General features: G+C 40.8%; 1 protein-coding gene across 10 annotated transcripts in view; it reads right to left on the bottom strand.

Annotated features, from left to right (window-relative positions):
• The window catches only part of PJA2 (praja ring finger ubiquitin ligase 2), a 79364-nt gene extending 63724 nt beyond the window's left edge, over window positions 1-15640 (bottom strand). For 3 of the 10 annotated variants that reach the window (XR_007773390.1, XM_050945771.1, XM_050945772.1), the window contains exon 1: window positions 7065-7172. Coding sequence is in view for 4 of the 10 variants with exons in the window: in XM_050945771.1 (XP_050801728.1) it covers window positions 7065-7110 (46 nt within the window). In the remaining 6 variants the exon portion in view is untranslated. Of the gene's footprint in view, window positions 1-7064; window positions 7173-15581 lie in introns of those variants that run through there. The other 7 variants (XM_050945768.1, XM_050945761.1, XM_050945773.1 and 4 more) reach the window with 6 other exon arrangements.
• Between the last annotated feature and the right edge of the window lie 3095 nt (window positions 15641-18735).

The raw sequence follows: 18735 nt of genomic DNA on the forward strand, positions 1-18735 counted from the left end.
ATGCTTCTCACTCCGGTGGAATACCGGAGTCAACGGGAGAGCGCTTGGCAGTTGATTTATCGTGTCTTCACTAGATGCAATAAATCGACTGCCACTGGATCGATTGCTCCAGGGGTAAGTGTAGACATGCCCTTACTTCTGCGGTGCTGCTGGTGGTATCTATGCCTTCAGATGCATCCCAGAAGTACCACAAGCCCCTCATAATACTCTTGCAACCTCCCCCCAACTCCTTTTTGGGTCAGGACCCCTACAATTACAACACCGTGAAATTTCAGGTTTAAATACCTGAAATCATGAAATGTATTGTTTTTAAAATCCTATGACTGTGAAACTGACCAAAATGGACCGTGGATTTGGTAGGACCTTACACATTAGTATTACTTCACAATTAAACCACATTTCTTCTATTGAAAGTCTGTGTGACAGATTATAGTCAGTAAATTAATATTTCATATCCAAGTAGGCGAGTTTTAGACACAGGCCTTGGCTATACTATGTAGGTCAGGGGTATGAAAAAAAATGTACACCACTAAGCTGCGTAGTTAAGCCAACCTAAGTCCCCACATAGACAGCGCTAGATTGATGGAAGAATTCTTATATCCACCTAGCTACTGCCTTTTGGGGAAGTGAATTACCTATGCCGATGGAAGAATCCCTCCTGTCAGCATAGGTATCATATATACAGCACAGTGTTTTAAGTGTAAACAAGCAATCCCCCACAGACAACTCCATGCAGTTATATGGAACTACTATCCTCAAGAACAAAGGGCAGGCCCATCAGAAACCAGTCAACTTCATGAGGTAGGCAGATACTTAGAGAACAAGCTGGGAAGTGCTATACTTTGGGTTTGGAAATAGGGAAAGTCATTAGGGTGGAAGTAACCTGGCTCTGGGGTGGGAAAAATCTGAACATGGGGCAAGAACTTTCATACAAGAGGTCAGAGACAGGACTTGCTCTTAGAACACATTAGATTTTTTTCTTCTTACCTACATTAAGAAGGCATTATCTTATTTAGTTTACAAAAAGTATAGATCTAGATATGTTAACAGTTTGTTTTAAATTCATTTTGTTTTTAATCAGAAATTTTAAGAAATTCTACTGTTGTGTGTTCTTTCAATCAGTGTCACCAAAGAGAAAAAGTAACCTACAACCTCAAAAGAAGTGATAAAGTTTTTGTGGCTTTGAACCATCCACTCAGTCTCTGTCAAAGGGCCTGGACAGAGTTGTTCTTCCACAATGAAGGTGTGTTGAAAAAGGCTCTATCGCATTCAACACATCACGGGAGATGCCTACAGGATCCAGGTGAAGACATGAATTAAAGGTTGGGTCATATTTCCCACCCACTACCTTTCAGGTCATTTGGCCCTCCCTATGCCTACAGTAGCCCTCTCCGATCGTTATGCAGCACAGTCTGAGGAAGGAAATGGGTACAGGGAAGGTTAGTTTAGATGTTGTAACTCAGGCCATTAATTACACCTAGTCTTGCTACTCCCATCATAAGATTACATATTCTCTCTCAAGGAGACCTGACAGTTCAAAGAGCTACACCCTCACTTTGACAAATACTATAAAATGTTTGTCTAAGTGACTCTACGGTTCCAAAGTAGAATTTCAGATTTCTGACAATCTAAGACCTGATCTACCCTACACAATTATTCCAGTACAACTATGTTGGTTAGAACTATGGAAAAAAAAATTATGCTGGCATAGGTTCCATAATGTAGGCATGGTCCTACATGACAGAAAGCCACAGCTCAACACAAAGATCATATCCAGAGAAGTATTTCTGCATAATTTATCTTTTGTCTTACGTCACATAACTGGCTATATTATGTTTAAATTAGCGTGTTGCATTACATCATTCACCTCCTGTGACACAGAGGCCCATCTGTACTTCACTATTTTTTGTCAGCAACTCTTGTCAGGTACATGCTCACAATACCTAATACACTGTTGTTGTGTCATATATCCAAAAAGGGGATCATTGGTTTCAGGTGATGAGTTTCAGCTGGCCTGAACAATTCAGTGTACCCAAACTGACTATGCTTATAATCTGCATCTAAAAGGTGTCATGTAATAGGTCATTGGAAAACTGATAAATCACTGATCATTACTATTCTCACATATGTATTTGGTGTGTATAAAGAGTTATGGATATATGTTGGAAAGGTGACTAAAATATGTTTAAGACAGGTATGTCAAGGAGAGTTGGTAAACAGGTCTGCCCTAGATAAAGGAATGTGTCTTTGCTTCTCTGACCAGCCTGGCCACCAGACAGAGACAATGAAGGTCTATTTAAGTATTAGGTAAACAAAGCTAACAGGTGAGGGAGGAGACAGCTTCTAGCAGAGAAGAGAAACTTCATCTGGGTTATAAAGACAGGGTGGTTGACCCTCAAGTGAAACAATTGAATTCACTGACTGTATATAATATTACTGTATTATAAAAGTTATTGAGTGAGGTGTTTTATGAAAGCCTATGACACACTGGTGACTAATATCATTGGGCAAATGTATGTATTAACACTCTAAATGGAATTGTGAATACTCATTGATATTGGGCTTTAAACTCTGTGTCTAAACAAAGGGAGAAATGGGTCTCTCTCACACATGAGGGATCACCACACCTATTTACCTGTCTCATATGTAAATCAAGCATCGTGGAATCAAAACAATGGAAATCTAATTTACATACAGATGGGTGGGAAGCCCACACACGAAGGGAAAAAACAGCATGAAGTAATTCTGCCTCTTGAAACACAGTCATTGAACTTTGGAAGATCTAAGCAAAGACCAGAAGTCATCTTTGGCAACCACCACTAGACAGACAAGTGAACAGAGCCCTGGCAAGCTGAGAAAGAGGGGTCCTTTCACTAATCGTGGAGCCTCAAGTCTTTGGACACTGTATACAGGTGAGAAACCTGCTTAAGCAAAGATCATTCACTTAAGAAGACAAGGAGAGCCAGCATCATGTACTTTTGTGGAAGGTCCTGACTGAGGGAAAGTCAGCCAAGGCTGGGAAGAAAGACTGGTGACAGAAACCATCTTGAACAAAGCCAGTACCTTGCTAGATTGAGTTTTACACTTTAAAGATGTGTTTTCATTTCAATTTGCCTGTAATCATCTCTACTTTTATTTCTTTTACTTGGCATCACTTAACCTATATCCTATTGTTAATAAATTTATTTTTTTTTACTATAAACCAACCCAGTGCTGTGTTTGAAGGGAAGGGTGCATTTACCCCAGTCAAGTTAATAATGTTCTTTTGTTTCCTGAGAGGACCCAGGTAATGGCTGGATAATTCAGAGCACACGGTTTTGGTGAAATTCAGTACTGGGAGCATGTTGGTGTCACCTTGCTGGTTGTAATAAAGCTGATGGAAGCCAGGGTAGGGCTGCAGCCAGACTGCTGGGGTCAGAGCTGCTGATCCAAAGCTGTCTAGCACACAGAAACTCAGGGATGTGATATGCATGCTTGTAAGCTAGCTGTGAGCTTCCCAGGCTGGAAGCTATAGCAGTTAAACATTATAAGGCACTCAGGGTTGCAGGGCAAGTGGTGACACTGCCCTTTACTGGTCTGAATTGCACCCCAAGGCTGTGACACCTTCCTTCCCATCCACACACAAAACTAACTTTTGGAAGACCAGTTTTACCCTTATATCAAACAAACACAGACATTAAACCATTGTCTAAGGACCCTCTTCCTCTCACACAAGTGTTTTTAATCGTTCTCAAATATATTTTAGATGAGCCTATGCATGAGAAACTCAGATGAATTTCCCATACTAACAAGAAGTCATTACTCTAATAAACGTCAAAAAGAAATTATGCAGATGATAGAGTTTATATTCTGACATCAGACAGGTTCATAATTTAGTCCATATGTACCAGTCATTCCTGCAGACATAGTAACTCATCCACTTTCACTATGTATAGAACTCTTCTTTCAAAAGCAGTATCAGAAAACAAACGATCTAATTTTGTGGTTATTAAAAAAACAGTATGAAAGTTAGAATGTCACTGCTCTTCAGACTCATTTGCCAAAGTAAGCAAGTTCTTTTCCCAAATGGTGACAATATTTCTTTCTATTAGGGATGTAAAATATTGTTTAAAAAGTTAACTGTTTAAATGATTAAAATATTTCATTTAAAGTAGAATTCAGATTTCTGAAAATATAAGGCCTGATCTACCCTACAAAATTATGCCAGTACAACTATGTTAGGACTACGAAAAAAAATTATGCTGGCATAGGTTCCATAATGTAGACATGACCTTACATGACAGAAAGCCACAGCTCAGCACAAAGATCATATTCAGAGAGGTATTTCTGCACAATTTATATTTTCTCTTATGCCATGTAACTGGCTATATTATGTTTAAATTAGCATGTTGCATTACATCATTCACCTTCTGTGCCACAGAGATTAAAATTATGCCCATTTAAATCGTTAACCAATTAAAGGGAGAGGGGCTGGGCTGTTCCTGCTCCGGCAGGCCCGGGGCTGGGGTCAGGTTTGGCCACCGGCTGCCGAGACCAGCGGGCGCAGGGGCTGCTGGGGCTGGCCGGCCAGCCCAGGGGTTAACAATTGAGGCAGGTTAACTGGTAAGTCTAATGCGTACTGGTTAATGTTTTACATCCCTTCTTTCTATGCACTTAGATATCGACTTTGAATCTCTGTTGCTCTGGCATCTAAGTAGAAAATAGGGACATAGTTTAGCCTTAATTCTTTAGTACTCTTCCACATTTTAAACACAGTTCTACCATGAAGAGTATGCCAGTCTTTAATTCCTGTGACTTTTGAAATAAATAAATAAGCCTTGGTATGAATGCAAGAGAAGGAATCATAATTATTTCAACTTTATAGCAAGAACCAGACTGCCTCCTCTCATTTTCTCCTAGAAAATGTATTTATTAAGAAATACTATTTTAAAAAATAATAAAACCTCCTTAAGAAGTTTGAAGGTGCATAGGCACGTGTGCATCACAGAGAACTGCAGGGTAGTTCTTAATTTATTTTTTTTTAAAATGCCTTTAAAAACGCTCCTTTAAGTAACTATTCATCTATTCTTATATTGTAGGCCAGCAGGTTCCCCTAAACTGTTTGCTAAACTAATCTCTGAAGATTGAACTGTTAAATCAGTCTCACATCTATTAGTGCTGGTAGCATCTGGAATTGTAAAAATGTACTTTCTAACATCAAAAAAATAGTTTTGGTTTAACAGTAAACTTTGAAAAGCCAAGCTATTAGATTAGTATTTATAGATTTGGGTTTTATTACTGATCTCAAGAAAGAAGTACAGTACATTTTTTTGGAAAATGTATTGGATCCCTGACTGATATGTCTTGTTTGAAAATCATTTTCTGCTGAGCTAATTTGCCCCCTATGCTCTTTTCTTCAAGAGCTCTGGAGAGTACAATTGACAAACAACCCACTGTATATCTCCTCCACTATAAGTCATGAGATGAGTACATTGCAGCTGTTCCTGGAAACACACGTGCATGTTTCCAAGTGTCTTTCAAGAGAAGTTCCAGTTCCAATGCTCCTATTGAACTGATCTGCTTTTGTATTTGCCTGTCTTAATGATTATTTGTGTAACACTGGCACCCAGAGGCCGCTGTCAAATTAGGGTCCTATTGTGCTGGGTGTCACACAAACACAAGTCTTGACCACTTCTTGACGAAAAACACAGCTTCTCATACCTACCTGCTTATTCCAATTATAGAAATGTCTTGCAGGACTGACCCTGAATGCCCCTTTTAAAGAAGTCAAAAATAATCTTGCCACTCTCAGTTCCAGAAAATCTGTGTTGCTTTGTAGTGTTTCTACGGCCCAGGAACTTTGGATTTATAGGTCCACTAAGTTTACCTATCCTTTCAAAATGACAACTGTCTGGAATACTTTTCCTCCAACATCACTGCAACAGTGAACTCTAGCAGATGTTGGTGTTCCCCAGCTAGCTTAACAGATACTTTCTTCACATGTTGCAGGTGGCGTATTGCACAGTGTCTAGATGTGAAACTTATCTCAAGTAGACAAAGGAAGGTGCTTGTCCATATTTTCCTGCATGCTGTTAGTTCATGCACTATCTCATCTTCTAGAACTTGTCATTTGATAAATCTTCTTTTCCTAGAACAGTAATTGTCCTTGCTAGCTGCCCTATCTTCAAATGGATGAGAGGTTACTATTGTAAGGAGTTATAATAAGAGCCTCTTATCTATTTGAGAAGACACATTGGTTACAAACTACCTGAACTTGAGTTTTAATACTGTTATCTGAGCTGCTATACTTGTTGACTCCCATGCCACTTGTTCTCAGAATATTTTCAAGGAAGGGTAAAAGGTGGTATTGCTATTCTCAAAGAAGATGCTACCAGAAGCTTGGAAAGAATTCTAGAGATTTGAGAATTTGAACACCATCTGGCAACAGCATTTGATAAATCCATGAGAGGTAGTCAACTGTAACTAGAAAGATACACATTACTAAAACTGTCATCTAATCTGTTGGGGACAATATGAGACCACTGCCTATCAAGCTAACTTGTATTATCACAGTGCTTCCTTGTGCCTCCACTTATCTGTTGTATATACATGTAGTCTCTTGTCTTAGATAGTAAACTCTTTTGTGCAGGAACTTTTTGTCTGTTTAATATCTACCACAATGGGGCCCTGGTGCATAACTGTGACTCCTAGGTGCTACTGCAATACAAATAACTAAAAACAACCTCATCTTGTTTACATTCTTGTGTTCTAACACAGCATGTATTTATAGCATCATTTTCTTTTATGAGTCACAAGACAACAGAAAATGCCACTGATACAGTCTTGTTGCATCTCTTTCAAGGTAGTAGTTGAGGGGTCAACATATTCTTACACTTTTTTTTTTTTTTTTTAATCTCAAGGAGTTTAGGGGGTAAAATACATTCTGCATACTCTTCACGAATTCTTTGGAATGCCTTAGGAAATTTCTTCTGTGAACCAGTAGTCTGCAATGAGTTTTATCTAGAAAGTCTAAAAATGATATCCTGCCCCATACCCAAAGCTGTTTTTGACATGGGGTATCTTACCTTGTTCTCTATGGGATTTAACTGTATTTTCCCCAAGTCTTGACATATGTGTTCCTCTACTTAATATTTCTGTTACAAGACCTCTTTCCGATATAAGCAGAGTTCTTTCTATAACCACAGGAACAAAAAGAAAAATAGTCTTCAGATGCTGTGTGCCTTGATATGTCTTTAATAGAGGTCAATCTTTTCCACATGCTCTTTTACCAACTTTTTAAATATTTTCCATTATGATACTCACAACACCACCACTACCTTTCTACCCAACCAACTGAATCAAGTCTATTCTACCCACTTCCAAAAAAGACCTACAATAGGCTCCACCACAAGCAGAATTTTTACCCCCCAAAAAGAAGTTGCACACTAAGGATAATGCCATTGTTATCAATTTCATATGGAAGGTGCTCAGATACTATAGAGATGTCTGACAGCATAAAAACATACAAGTCCAAAAAGCAGCATCGTGGTGATGCTTGAGGCTCTTAGGTAAAATTGTCCCTTAGCTACAGCAAAATACACAAACGCTGAAAAGTTGAGATTGTGAATATATTGCAAATATCTGTCCTGTTGATGGTGACATTGTTACAGCATGCAATATCCCCTAAGAAAACTATCTGGGGCATCTCCTTTCCTTGCTCTCCCCCGAAGAGACCACCGGATGATAGTTTAATCAGAAAGGAGGCTACCTTGCAGATTTCCACTGTTAAGTCTGTCCACTGTTCAAAAAGGCTTGGTCTACAGAGTTAGGTTAACATAAGGCAGCTTATGTCGATATAATTACGTCAGTGTACACATGCTCCTCGGGATGCACGTGCCCTACTACACCAACATACCTCCAGAAGAAGTGTAAGGGTTATGTCGGTGTAGTTAGGGTGATGCACTGTCCACGTAGACCCTACGTTACTTATACTGGCTGTTGGCTGTCATTCTTGTCAATTTCAGGACTCCATGCTGGAGCCCTGAAATTGATAAGAAAGCCGGGCTGTCACAGAGGTGGGTGGATGGTTCCAGCTAAAGCATGGCTACTCCCAGGCTTACCACTCTAAGCCGGGCTGCACCAGCCCTGCTCCCCAAAGCCCAGCTGCCTCCCAGCTTCGCACTGCAGGCCCAGATGCTGCCTGTGCTCCCTACTCAGCTGCTGCTCAGGGGTTCCCAGCTCTCCATGGCTGCTGCCCTCCCCCCCAACTCTCAGCCCCCCACCAAAGCCGGGCTCCCAGTTGTCAGCTCCCAGTTGTGAGCTCCCAGTCTCTCAGCACCCCATGCTACTACTCTTAAGTCAATGGGAGCACTCCTGTTGAGGATGCACACCACCAGACGGGGGGTACTGTGGATATGAACCACTGTAGTAATTACTGCAGTGGCTGTGAGTTAACCTAATTTAGGTTAACTTGCATTTCTAGTGTAAACATGCCCAAAGCTTTATAGCCTGGTAACATACATGTAGCATGACCTTTGTTGGGATAGCTTCTACTCTCCTTTTATGGCTTCTGCTGTTTGTTTCATTTAATGAGGTAAGAGGCTATTTGTAGATGGCTGAGAAGCATTTTCCTTTACTTTTGATGATATTTCATTTGGAACTCTGAAGTACCTACTTCCCCCACGAAGACAAAATATCCAGAAAGAAAAAGCTTCTACTACTCTGTAACCTACCCTGACAGTTCCAATTCTGACTGAAACAGTTCTTCCATTTTTCAGGATGAATTAATGGTATAAAATAATCAATTTATATCTTTGCTTTTTAAAAAATCCTGTTTATTTTTTAAAATATTTAAAGATGTTGAGTCACAAAAGCTATATACATGACAAAATATCTGAAAATAAGCAAGTAAAAACATCTGTGGGTATACATACATAACCAGTGCGATCCAAGCACCTATAACTTTCTTTCAGATCTGCAGATACATACAGAAAAGAACAAATCGAAAAACAATCTTGCATATTTTTGCTGAGTCAATGTTTCATTTGCCATTTCATGCGAACTTGGTGCGGATCAAGGTGCTATGTAGAAGAATTTTCATGAAAATTGTTGAACTTTCCCTATCAAAAGTTAAAATTTGAAGGGGAAGACCTCCAAAATCAACATCCAATGGGCATAAGTCTCTTTATACTTGAGAATATCTATTTATTTTTCAAAAGTCAGAGCTCAAAATAAAATTAACGCAGCCATTAAGAGTATAAGACTGCCAAGTCCAATAATGCAGAATATAATTTTGACTGAGTTACAAGACACAATCATGTGATTGTATGTATACGTTAATACAATATTAACAGAATTCTTAGACTTTCTTGTGTATTTCTTATTGCTACATTTTTCCTTCTGGGTTTATGGGAATTGGAGGTGGTAGGGGCTGCTGCACAGAGCTTTTCTTAAAACTTGCTACTTTTTTTCATTTGAACTGAGCTCGTACTTTGAATTCATATCATTTGATTAAGTCAGACACCTGAGGCCTCAGATAAGGTGTCTAACATCTATTTTAAGTTTGTCACATTTGAACAATCCTCTTAGATGCTAACACTGATTCAGAAGAGTTAAATTTCGGGAGGAAAAGATTGAGACATTTTTCCCCACTGTCATGAACATTCATCTTAATACTTTAAGTGGCACTCCAGTTCTGTCATACCTTTGAAGTATGTTAAATTAATTAGTAAAAGATTAGGACATTTTAGCACTTACCATGCCTGTGTTGGTGATATTTAACCATCTGTGAGTTACCTATACTCATTGTTTGTTCCCATCTTGTACCTGTGATTTAGATCTAGAGTTCCAGACCATGTCTTCTAGCTCTACCTCAGAGTTTTCTTTTACTTAGCTATACTAGAATACAACTTGTATGCTGTGTCAGCAGCTACAACTTTGAGTGCTTTCTTACAGCATAAAATAAAGCTCTAACCACTAATATCAAGTAACATTTGTTTAGACATTATTGCTATTAACTGAAAAAAACTGACTAAAAGAATCAGACAAAAACAACCACTCTTACTGCCTAGTCTTCTCTTTGCCAAGGCAAAGCTTCTGGTAGGAGCTGCTCAACTTCACTGCTAAAGGGTCAGCATATGACTGACAGTTCCAATAATTGTCCTTGTATCAGCTGAGCAAGGCATTACTGCAAATGTTTCTGGTCATTTCTTTGACAGACAACATACTATATGTCAATAAAGTTAAGGTTGTTGGAACCACCAAAAGGAAGAAGATTCAAACAGAATAAAAAGTTCCATCCTTACATCATGCTGCTGCACCTTTTAAAAAGGTGAGAAATACCATGGCAAAGCATGAGCCTAGAATGTAATCAGAAGTTGTGGAGTTCCCATTCCTACCTCCATCTTTGAGTTGCCTTGTTTTGACATGTTCAAAGTTGTATATGTAATAATTTAAAAGTCGTTTCAGGACAACTTAAGATTTGTTTCTTTCAAACACATTTTGCTCACCTACTAACAAAAAGTAGATCCTAAACTGAACTCCAGGGACTGTTCGACTATAATGCTGGAACACAGCGAGTAATAAAGTTGGTAAAGTTTGGGCCAATACTAGCATATGGACTGTATTACAGATTTTTTTCAGCCCTTAATCTGTTCCGAAAAACACAGAAGGGTTTTTATTAGCATTCTAATAAATAAATAAAATAGTGTATACACATTCCCTATGGTTCTATTTTGTAGCAAACGTTACCATTATTCAGAAGTATTGCAATAAAACTTTATTAAAATGTAAATCATATGTTCACATCTCATTTATCTTGCATTGTAAATAACAATCTACCTACATTATAAACTCTTCAGGATAGAGGCATTGTGACCCAGGAATATCTTGGTGACAACTGGCAGAGGCCCTGAACAGGAAGGTATAGAGTTTTATAGGGATCCTCTGTTCAAGTATACACATAATAATTCACCAAAATGTGGCATATGAAGTACCCCACTGATTATCAATCATTTCTAAATGTATGGATGGATAATGTTTAAGAAGTTTAGTATCTAAACCAGAAATTATATTTTTAAGGTATGTAAATTAAGACCGGTCACCAGAAGATGATAAACATGCTCCATTTAGGTAGGAGGGAAGAGACCCTTCTCTCTCTCTGGCTGGTCACATGTGTGATATTGTCTGCTTCACAATGGAGGCCCCTCCACAGACAGAGCAGAACGATAATCAAGAGTTTGTGACATCTTCAAGAGAAAAAACTGCAGGAAACACTAATGCAGCAGAGGGGTATCCTGTTTACTAGTAAAGACAATGGATTTTGGGGGCATAACTGGAGATACTGAGGCACACCCTAGATCCTTCACCTAGGATACTGTCTTAAGAAAGCAGGGTCACAGCTAAATTAGTTAAAACATAAGAATGACCATATTGGGTCAGACCAATGATCCATCTAGCTCAGTATCTTGTCTTCCAACAGTGCCCAAAATGCCAGGTGCTTCAGAGGGAATGAACAGAACAGGTAATTATCAAGTGGTCCATTGCCTCTAACCCATTCCCAGCTTCTGGGAAACAGAAGCTAAGGACACCTCAGAGCATGGTTTTGCTATGAAAATGCTAAAAAGACTTTGGGTGAACTAAACTTCATTAGGCAGGAGACGAGCTTCTTAATTAAGTCCAGGCTTTAGAATGTGTGTTATGTTTTTTATTTTACAATTAACCACTTGTTTCCAAATTTTTTATCTGCTACTTCTCAAATCTCTGTATGCTGTCAAATACTTGTTTTCGCTATAGACACCTGTAAAAATCTAAGTGTTGTGTGTTAAATGGAGTGCTGATCTGAGGTGTAGCTGGTAAAGTGAGGGGTACCATTCCTTTGGGAATAGTGAATCTCTGAACTCCAAGTGTCTAGTGAACCAGCGGCTGGACAATCAAAGGGGACGTTCAGAAGGTTCAGATGCTGGAGCATGCCTATTGCTAACCTGCAGATGAATAATAGAGCCTGCATAAACTAAGAGGAGACTGCATATGCTGCCCATGGTCAGTGAAGTCAAGGAGCTGACACTCTGCAGGCATAGACACAGCTTCCTCATGCTAAAGGCAGATGATAGTGAGGTACCTCACAATTCTGGGTACTGCTAGGAAGCATCACAGTCTATTATATGTTTATACTGCGCTTAGCACAATGGAGTCCTGGCCTCTCAGTCCTATCACAGTACAAAATAAAGTAATAATAATAATATTAATTTCTTTCAAGAGTATGCCAGGCCAAAGCAAAAGGAACAAAGAATCACCCAAAACCTCCCTCCCCAGCCCCTCTAAAAAAAGACCCACAAGCCAATAAGTACTTCTGATTCCATGCAAAGTAGTGTATTTATAAAAAGCGATGATGGTGCCAGCCTGAACTGTTGCTACTAATACCCATCAAAGCATTCTCTGAGTTAACCTAGTACACTAGATCAAACACTTTTCAGTTAATATACTGAATTCTTTTTGTGGGAAAATAAAAAAAAAAAAAACAGGTCCTTTTCATGGGAAAACTCCACAACTGACCTAGCACAATAAAACTGGGTCAAAAATGTGCCTTGTTTTGATGTTGATTTGATTTGCAAAATAATGACAAATACTTTCTTCACTGAACTGTTTATGCACTGAATTAGCAAAATAGACAAAAATCAATACCTGTGAAAGAGCTCTATTTAATATAATGTTAAGTGTGACATTTTAAGTCAAGAAATCTAAAAGCAATGCTTCCTACAGCAACAATAAGTTGGCCACATTGCACATGTATAGTCATCTCTATCACTTGCACACTATTTGCATTTGCCTTATTATCTCTGCAATATGGCCTCAGTAAACAATTCACTTTCTTGATTCTGGTGTGTTTATTTTTAAACATTTACCTTGCATTAACAGTTTTAGGGAAAAATTTCTATATGATCTCTGATTCAGATATATACTTGTATAATCAAATAAACAAAATGGTTTATATCTGGTGTACTGCATCACAGATATATGAATATTTACACAGCTTATTTTTAAACCATTTTTTCAATCATATCACTAGTCTTAAATGAACATCGAGTCCATGAAGTACAAAAGTTTTAAAAAGCCATCAGAGGACAAAAATAAAATCTGAAAGTTCTCTTTACTGCTGAGAGGCACCATATCTCCTCCCCCAAGATGGTCAAATGTAATCTTAACAAATTTAACAAAAGAAATTCACATGCAGCACAATTTCAGCCCCAAAGGTAGCACAGTTTAGGAGGATAAGTGTATATAACACAGTTCAAGATTCATACCAGAAAACTGGTGTCTTGGCAGACATGAAAAATAGAGCAGCACCTTAAACCCACACAAGTCAGTAAGCCTGAGAAACCTGGCTCCTCTGTGAACTATATAGTATCACATAGATGATTTTTTTTTTAATATTTTCATCCTTGAATATGAAGAGATTGTGCAATACGTGTATATTTATATTAATGTATAACTCACATCTGTGACAACACTTTCAGTGGTATGTGCTCTGATATTATGTACGTGTTCAAAATGTTCTTTATTTTAAAATATCTTTAATTCAACTATAATTAAGTCACTTGGGGTATGTCTATACAGCAAAGAAAAACCTGCAGCTGGCCTGTGCCGGCCAACTCAGGCTCGGGGGGGCTAGGGTTGTGGGGCTGTTTCACTGCTGTGCAAAATTCCAGTCTTAGGTTAGGACTCAGGCTCTAGGGCCCTGAGAGGGTCCTAGTGCTCGGGCTGGATCCACCCTAAAAGATCCTAGAGCCAGGGCTCCAGCCCGAGCCCAGAAGTCTACAAAAAATTCACAACCCTGAGAAATATAGTTAAGTCAACCTATGCCTCAATACAGACACCTCAATTCTTCCATTGACCCAGTTACCGCCTGGATCTACTAGATCAATGGTTTGTGAATTCAATCCTTGAGGGGGCCATTTAGGGAACTGGGGGTAAAAACCTGTCTGGGAATTGGTCCTGCTTTGAGCAGGGGGTTGGACTAGATGACTTCCTGAGGTCCCTTCCAACCCTGATGTTCTGTAGTCTAAGAAATCATTGAATGATTCATCCCATCACCCATTCCCACCTTCTGGGGAAAAAAAAAAAAGGCTAGGTACACTTCAGGGCATGGTTTTGCATCCCTGTCCATCCTGGCTAACAGCCATTGATAGACCTCTATTCATTTATCTAGTTTTTTTTTTAACCCTGTTATAATCTTGGCCTTCACAACATCCTCCGGCAAACAGTTCCACTGGTTGACTATGCGTTGTGTGAAGAAATACTTCCTTTTGTTTGTTTCAAACCTGCTGCCTCTTAATTTCATTTGGTGACCTCTGGGTCTTGTATTATCAAGAGGAGTAAATAACACTTCCCTTTTTATTTTCTCCACATCAATTATGATTTTATAGATCTCTATCATATTCTCCCCCCAGCCCCAGCTGTCTCTTTTCTAAGCTGGAACATCCCAGTCTTATTAATCTCTCTTCATATAGAAGTTGTTCCATACCCCTAATCACTTCCGTTGCCCCTTTCTGTACCTTTTCCAATGCCAATATATCTTTTTTCAGACAGGGTGACCACATCTGCACACAGTATTCAACATGTGGGCATACCATAGATTTATATAGAAGAAATACAAGCCTTCACATTTATGAATGTGCTTCTGCTTATAGCCCCAATCCTGCAGATGTCCAGGTATATTCCACGTGCAGAAAGAATTGGATGAACTCAAGGCCCCTTCTAGCCCTCTGGTCCTATATTTAACATTACTTGCACGAGCAGCCCCATTTGATTAAAGTAACTCTTCACACACCCAAAGTTATGCACACAGGGAAGAATTTGCAACATGGAGGCCCAAATGTGTTCACTGACTGTGGCCCGGACATCACAACCCAGTGCTTAATTGGTAATGAAAAAGGTGCTGTGACTCAAGTAATTTTTTTTACATTTAACACTGATGCAGCAAGCCCAGAGGTGCCAGGGCTATGAACTGCCAAGCCTCCAGCTTCCAGGGCTCAGCCTTGGCACACATTAAATACTGAGCCCACCCCCATGTATCCTGCTCCCCACCACCCTCCCAGGCGCCCCCCTCACACCTATTTCCCACTGTACGGGCCACACCTGCTCCGGTGGCTACCGCATCCCCCAGGTACCCCACTCCCACTGTCTGGACCATGCACAGCCCCACCCACCCCCTCGCGCCTCCCAGGCCCTGCTGCCAGCAGCGCTGGCCGATCCCCGCCTGGGCCTGCACAAGCCTGGCTAGGCCTGCAGCCGAGACCCGTCCTCAAGCCCGGGGGAGGCGGCCTGTCCCGAGGGGGCGGTTCCGGCCCAGGCGCTCCCCTCGGGGCCGGGCTCCGCCGCTCCTGCCCCGCACCGGGCACCCAGGCAAAGGGGTCAGACCCCTGGAGAACCAGGACGGGACGGGTAGCGCCCACCACAGCCCGGGGGCCGGGGCTCCCCCGTGACAGGCCGCGGTACGGAGCCGCTGGGCCCAACCGCCCCGGGATCCTCCTGAGCCAGCCACGCTACCGCGCAGCGGGGTCCGCTCCCCCGGGCCCGCCGTCCGGCCCGGGCCCTGCACTCACCCCTCCCCGGTCCCGACTCAGCCGCCTCCTCCAGGCCGGGCCCGGCACCGAAGCCTGCCCCCCACCCCCGGCCTCAGTGAGAACCAGCCAGGCCAATCCTGTCCCGCTACACCGCCAGAGCCGACCAATCCCTGCCCGCGCTGCGGAGACACTAGCCAATCCTTGCGGAGAGGGGGAGGGGATTGGAACCCATGGGCCCGCCCCGCTGCTGCCTGTTGTAGGGTTCAGGAAAGGGAAATAAATGTTTGAGCTACGCTACACATACAACTACAGCTCTCGCTACAGTGACACGCGTCCACCCAGAGCCACCCTCATCCCAAGAGCTGCGCACACACACACACAGAGCTACACTGTTGCCTAGAACCACACACAGAGAACTGCATTCCTCCCTGGAGCCACATACAGCTGCACCCATAGGTGCTAGAACTAAGGGTGCTGCAGCATTTTCATTATACACAGGGTTTACAGTTTGGTTCAATGGCTCTCAGTACCCCCACTATAAAAAATTGTTCCTATCACCCCTGGCTACACCCCTCTGTTGAGATACACACAGAGCTACACTCTCCTAGAACCATGCACACACAACTATACCCCTCTCTAGAGCCCCCCCACACACACAGCTACACTCCATCCAAAAGAAACACACAGAGCTATATACATTCCTCCCTATACCCACTCAGAGCAACAGCCACAACACAGTTACACTGTATCCTAGAGATACACACAAAGCTATGTCCTTCCCTAGAGCCACAGATATAGAAACATAAGAACAGCCATACTGGGTCAGACCAAAGATCCATCAAGTCCCTGTCAGAGGCCAATGGCATTTCCTCAAAGGGAATGAACAGACAGCTTATCATCAAGTGATCCATGCCATGTCACCCAATCCCAGCTTCTGGCAAACAGAGGCTAGGGGATACCATTCCTGCCCATCCTGGCTAATAGCCATGGATGAACCTATCTTCCATGAATCCATCTAGCTTTCTTTTGAACCCTTTTATAGTATTGGCCTTCACAACATCCTCTGGCAAGGAATTCCAGAGGGTGACAGTGCGTTGCATGACAAAATACTTTCTTGTGTTTGTTTTAAACCTGCTACCTATTAATTTCATAGGGTGGCCCCTTGTTCTTGTTTTATGAGAAGGAGTAAATATCACTTCCTTATTTACTTTTTCTATACCACTCATGATTTTATAGACCTCTACCATATCCCCCGTTAGTGGCCTCTTTTCCCAGCTGAAAAGTCCCAGTCTTATTAATCTCTCCTCATAGGGAAGCCGTTCTATACCCCTAATCATTTTCATTGCCCTTTTCTGAACCTTTTCCAATTCCAATATATCTCTTTTGAGATGGGGCAACCACATCTGCACACAGTATTCAAGGTGTGGGCGTACCATGGATTTATATAGAGGCAGTATGATATTTCCTGTTTCATGATCTATCCCTTTCTTGATGATTCCCAACATTCTGTTCGCTTTTTTGACTGCCACTGCACATTGAGTGGATGATTTCAGAGAACTATCCACAATGGCTTCAAGATCTCTTTCTTAAGTGGTAACAGCTAATTTAGACCCCATCATTGTATATGTATAGTTAGGATTATGTTTTCCAATGTGCATTACTTTGCATTTATCAACATTAAATTTCATCTGCCATTTTCTTGCGCAGTCATCCAGTTTTGTGAGACCCTTTTGTAGATCTTTGCAGTCTGCCTGGGACTTAACTATCTTGAGTGGTTTTATATCATCTGCAAATTTTGCCACCTCACTATTTACCCCTTTTTCCAGATCCTTTATGAATATGTTAAATAGGACTGGGCCCTGTATAGATCCCTGGGGGACACCACTATTTACCTCTCTCCATTCTGAAAATTGACCATTTATTCCTATCCTTTGTTTCATATCTTTTAACCAGTTACCAATCCATGAGAGAACCTTCCCTCTTATCCCATGACTGCTTATTTTGCTTAAGAACCTTTGGTTCTGAAAACCTAAATACAGTATGTCCACTGGATCTCCTTTGTTGACATGCTTGTTGACCCCCTCAAAGAATTCTAGTAGATTAGTGAGGCATGATTTCCCTTTACAAAAAACATGTTGACTATTTCCCAACAAGTTATGTTCATCTATGTGTCTGACAATTTTGTTCTTTACAATAGTTTCAACCAATTTGCCCGGTACTGAAGTGAGGCTTCCTGGCCTGTAGTTGCCAGGGTCACCTCTCGAGCCCTTTTTAAAAATTGGCATCACATTAGCTATCCTCCAGCCAATTGGCACAGAAGTTGATTTAAATGATAGGTTACAGATGACAGTAGTCCTGCAATTTCACATTTGAGTTCCTTCAGAACTCTTGGGTGAATACCACGAGGTCCTGGAGATTTATTACTGTTTAGTTTATCTATTTGTTCCAAAACCTCCTCTAATGACAACTCAATTTGGGACAGTTCCTTAGATCTGTCACCCAAAAAGAATGGCTCAGGTTTGGGAATCTCCCTCACATCCTCAACAGTGAAGACCAATGCAAAGAATTCATTTAGTTTCTCTGCAATGGCCTTATCATCTTTGAGTGCTGCTTTAGCATCTTGATCATCCAGTGGCCCCACTGGTTGTTTAGCAGGCTTTCTGCTTCTGATGTATTAAAAAAAAATTCCTATTACTTTTGGAATCTTTGGCTAGCTGTTCTTCAAATTCTTTTTTGGTCTTTCTAATTATATTTTTACACTTAATTTGCCAGAGTTTATGCTCTTTTCTATTTTCCTCATTAGGATTTATCTTCCACTTTTTAAAGGATGCCTTTTTGCCTGTCACTGCTTCTTTTACTTTGTTGTTTAACCACGGTGGCTCTTTTTTGGTTCTCTTACTATGTTTTTTAAATTGGAGTATACATTTAAGTTGAGCCTCTCTTACGGTATCTTTAAAACGTTTCCACGCAGCTTGCACGGATTTTACTTTTGGTACCACACCTTTTAATTTCTGTTTCACTAACCTCTTCATTTTTGCGTAGTTCCCCTTTCTGAAATTAAATGTTAGAGTGCTGGGCCGCTGTGGAGTTTTCCCCACCACAGGGATGTTAAATTTGATTATATTATGGTCACTATAACCAAGTGGTCCAGCTATATTAATCTCTTGTACCTGATCCTGTGCTTCACTTAGGA

This window comes from Gopherus flavomarginatus, chromosome 3, assembly GCF_025201925.1.
Source record: "Gopherus flavomarginatus isolate rGopFla2 chromosome 3, rGopFla2.mat.asm, whole genome shotgun sequence".
Lineage (NCBI taxonomy): Eukaryota > Metazoa > Chordata > Testudines > Testudinidae > Gopherus > Gopherus flavomarginatus.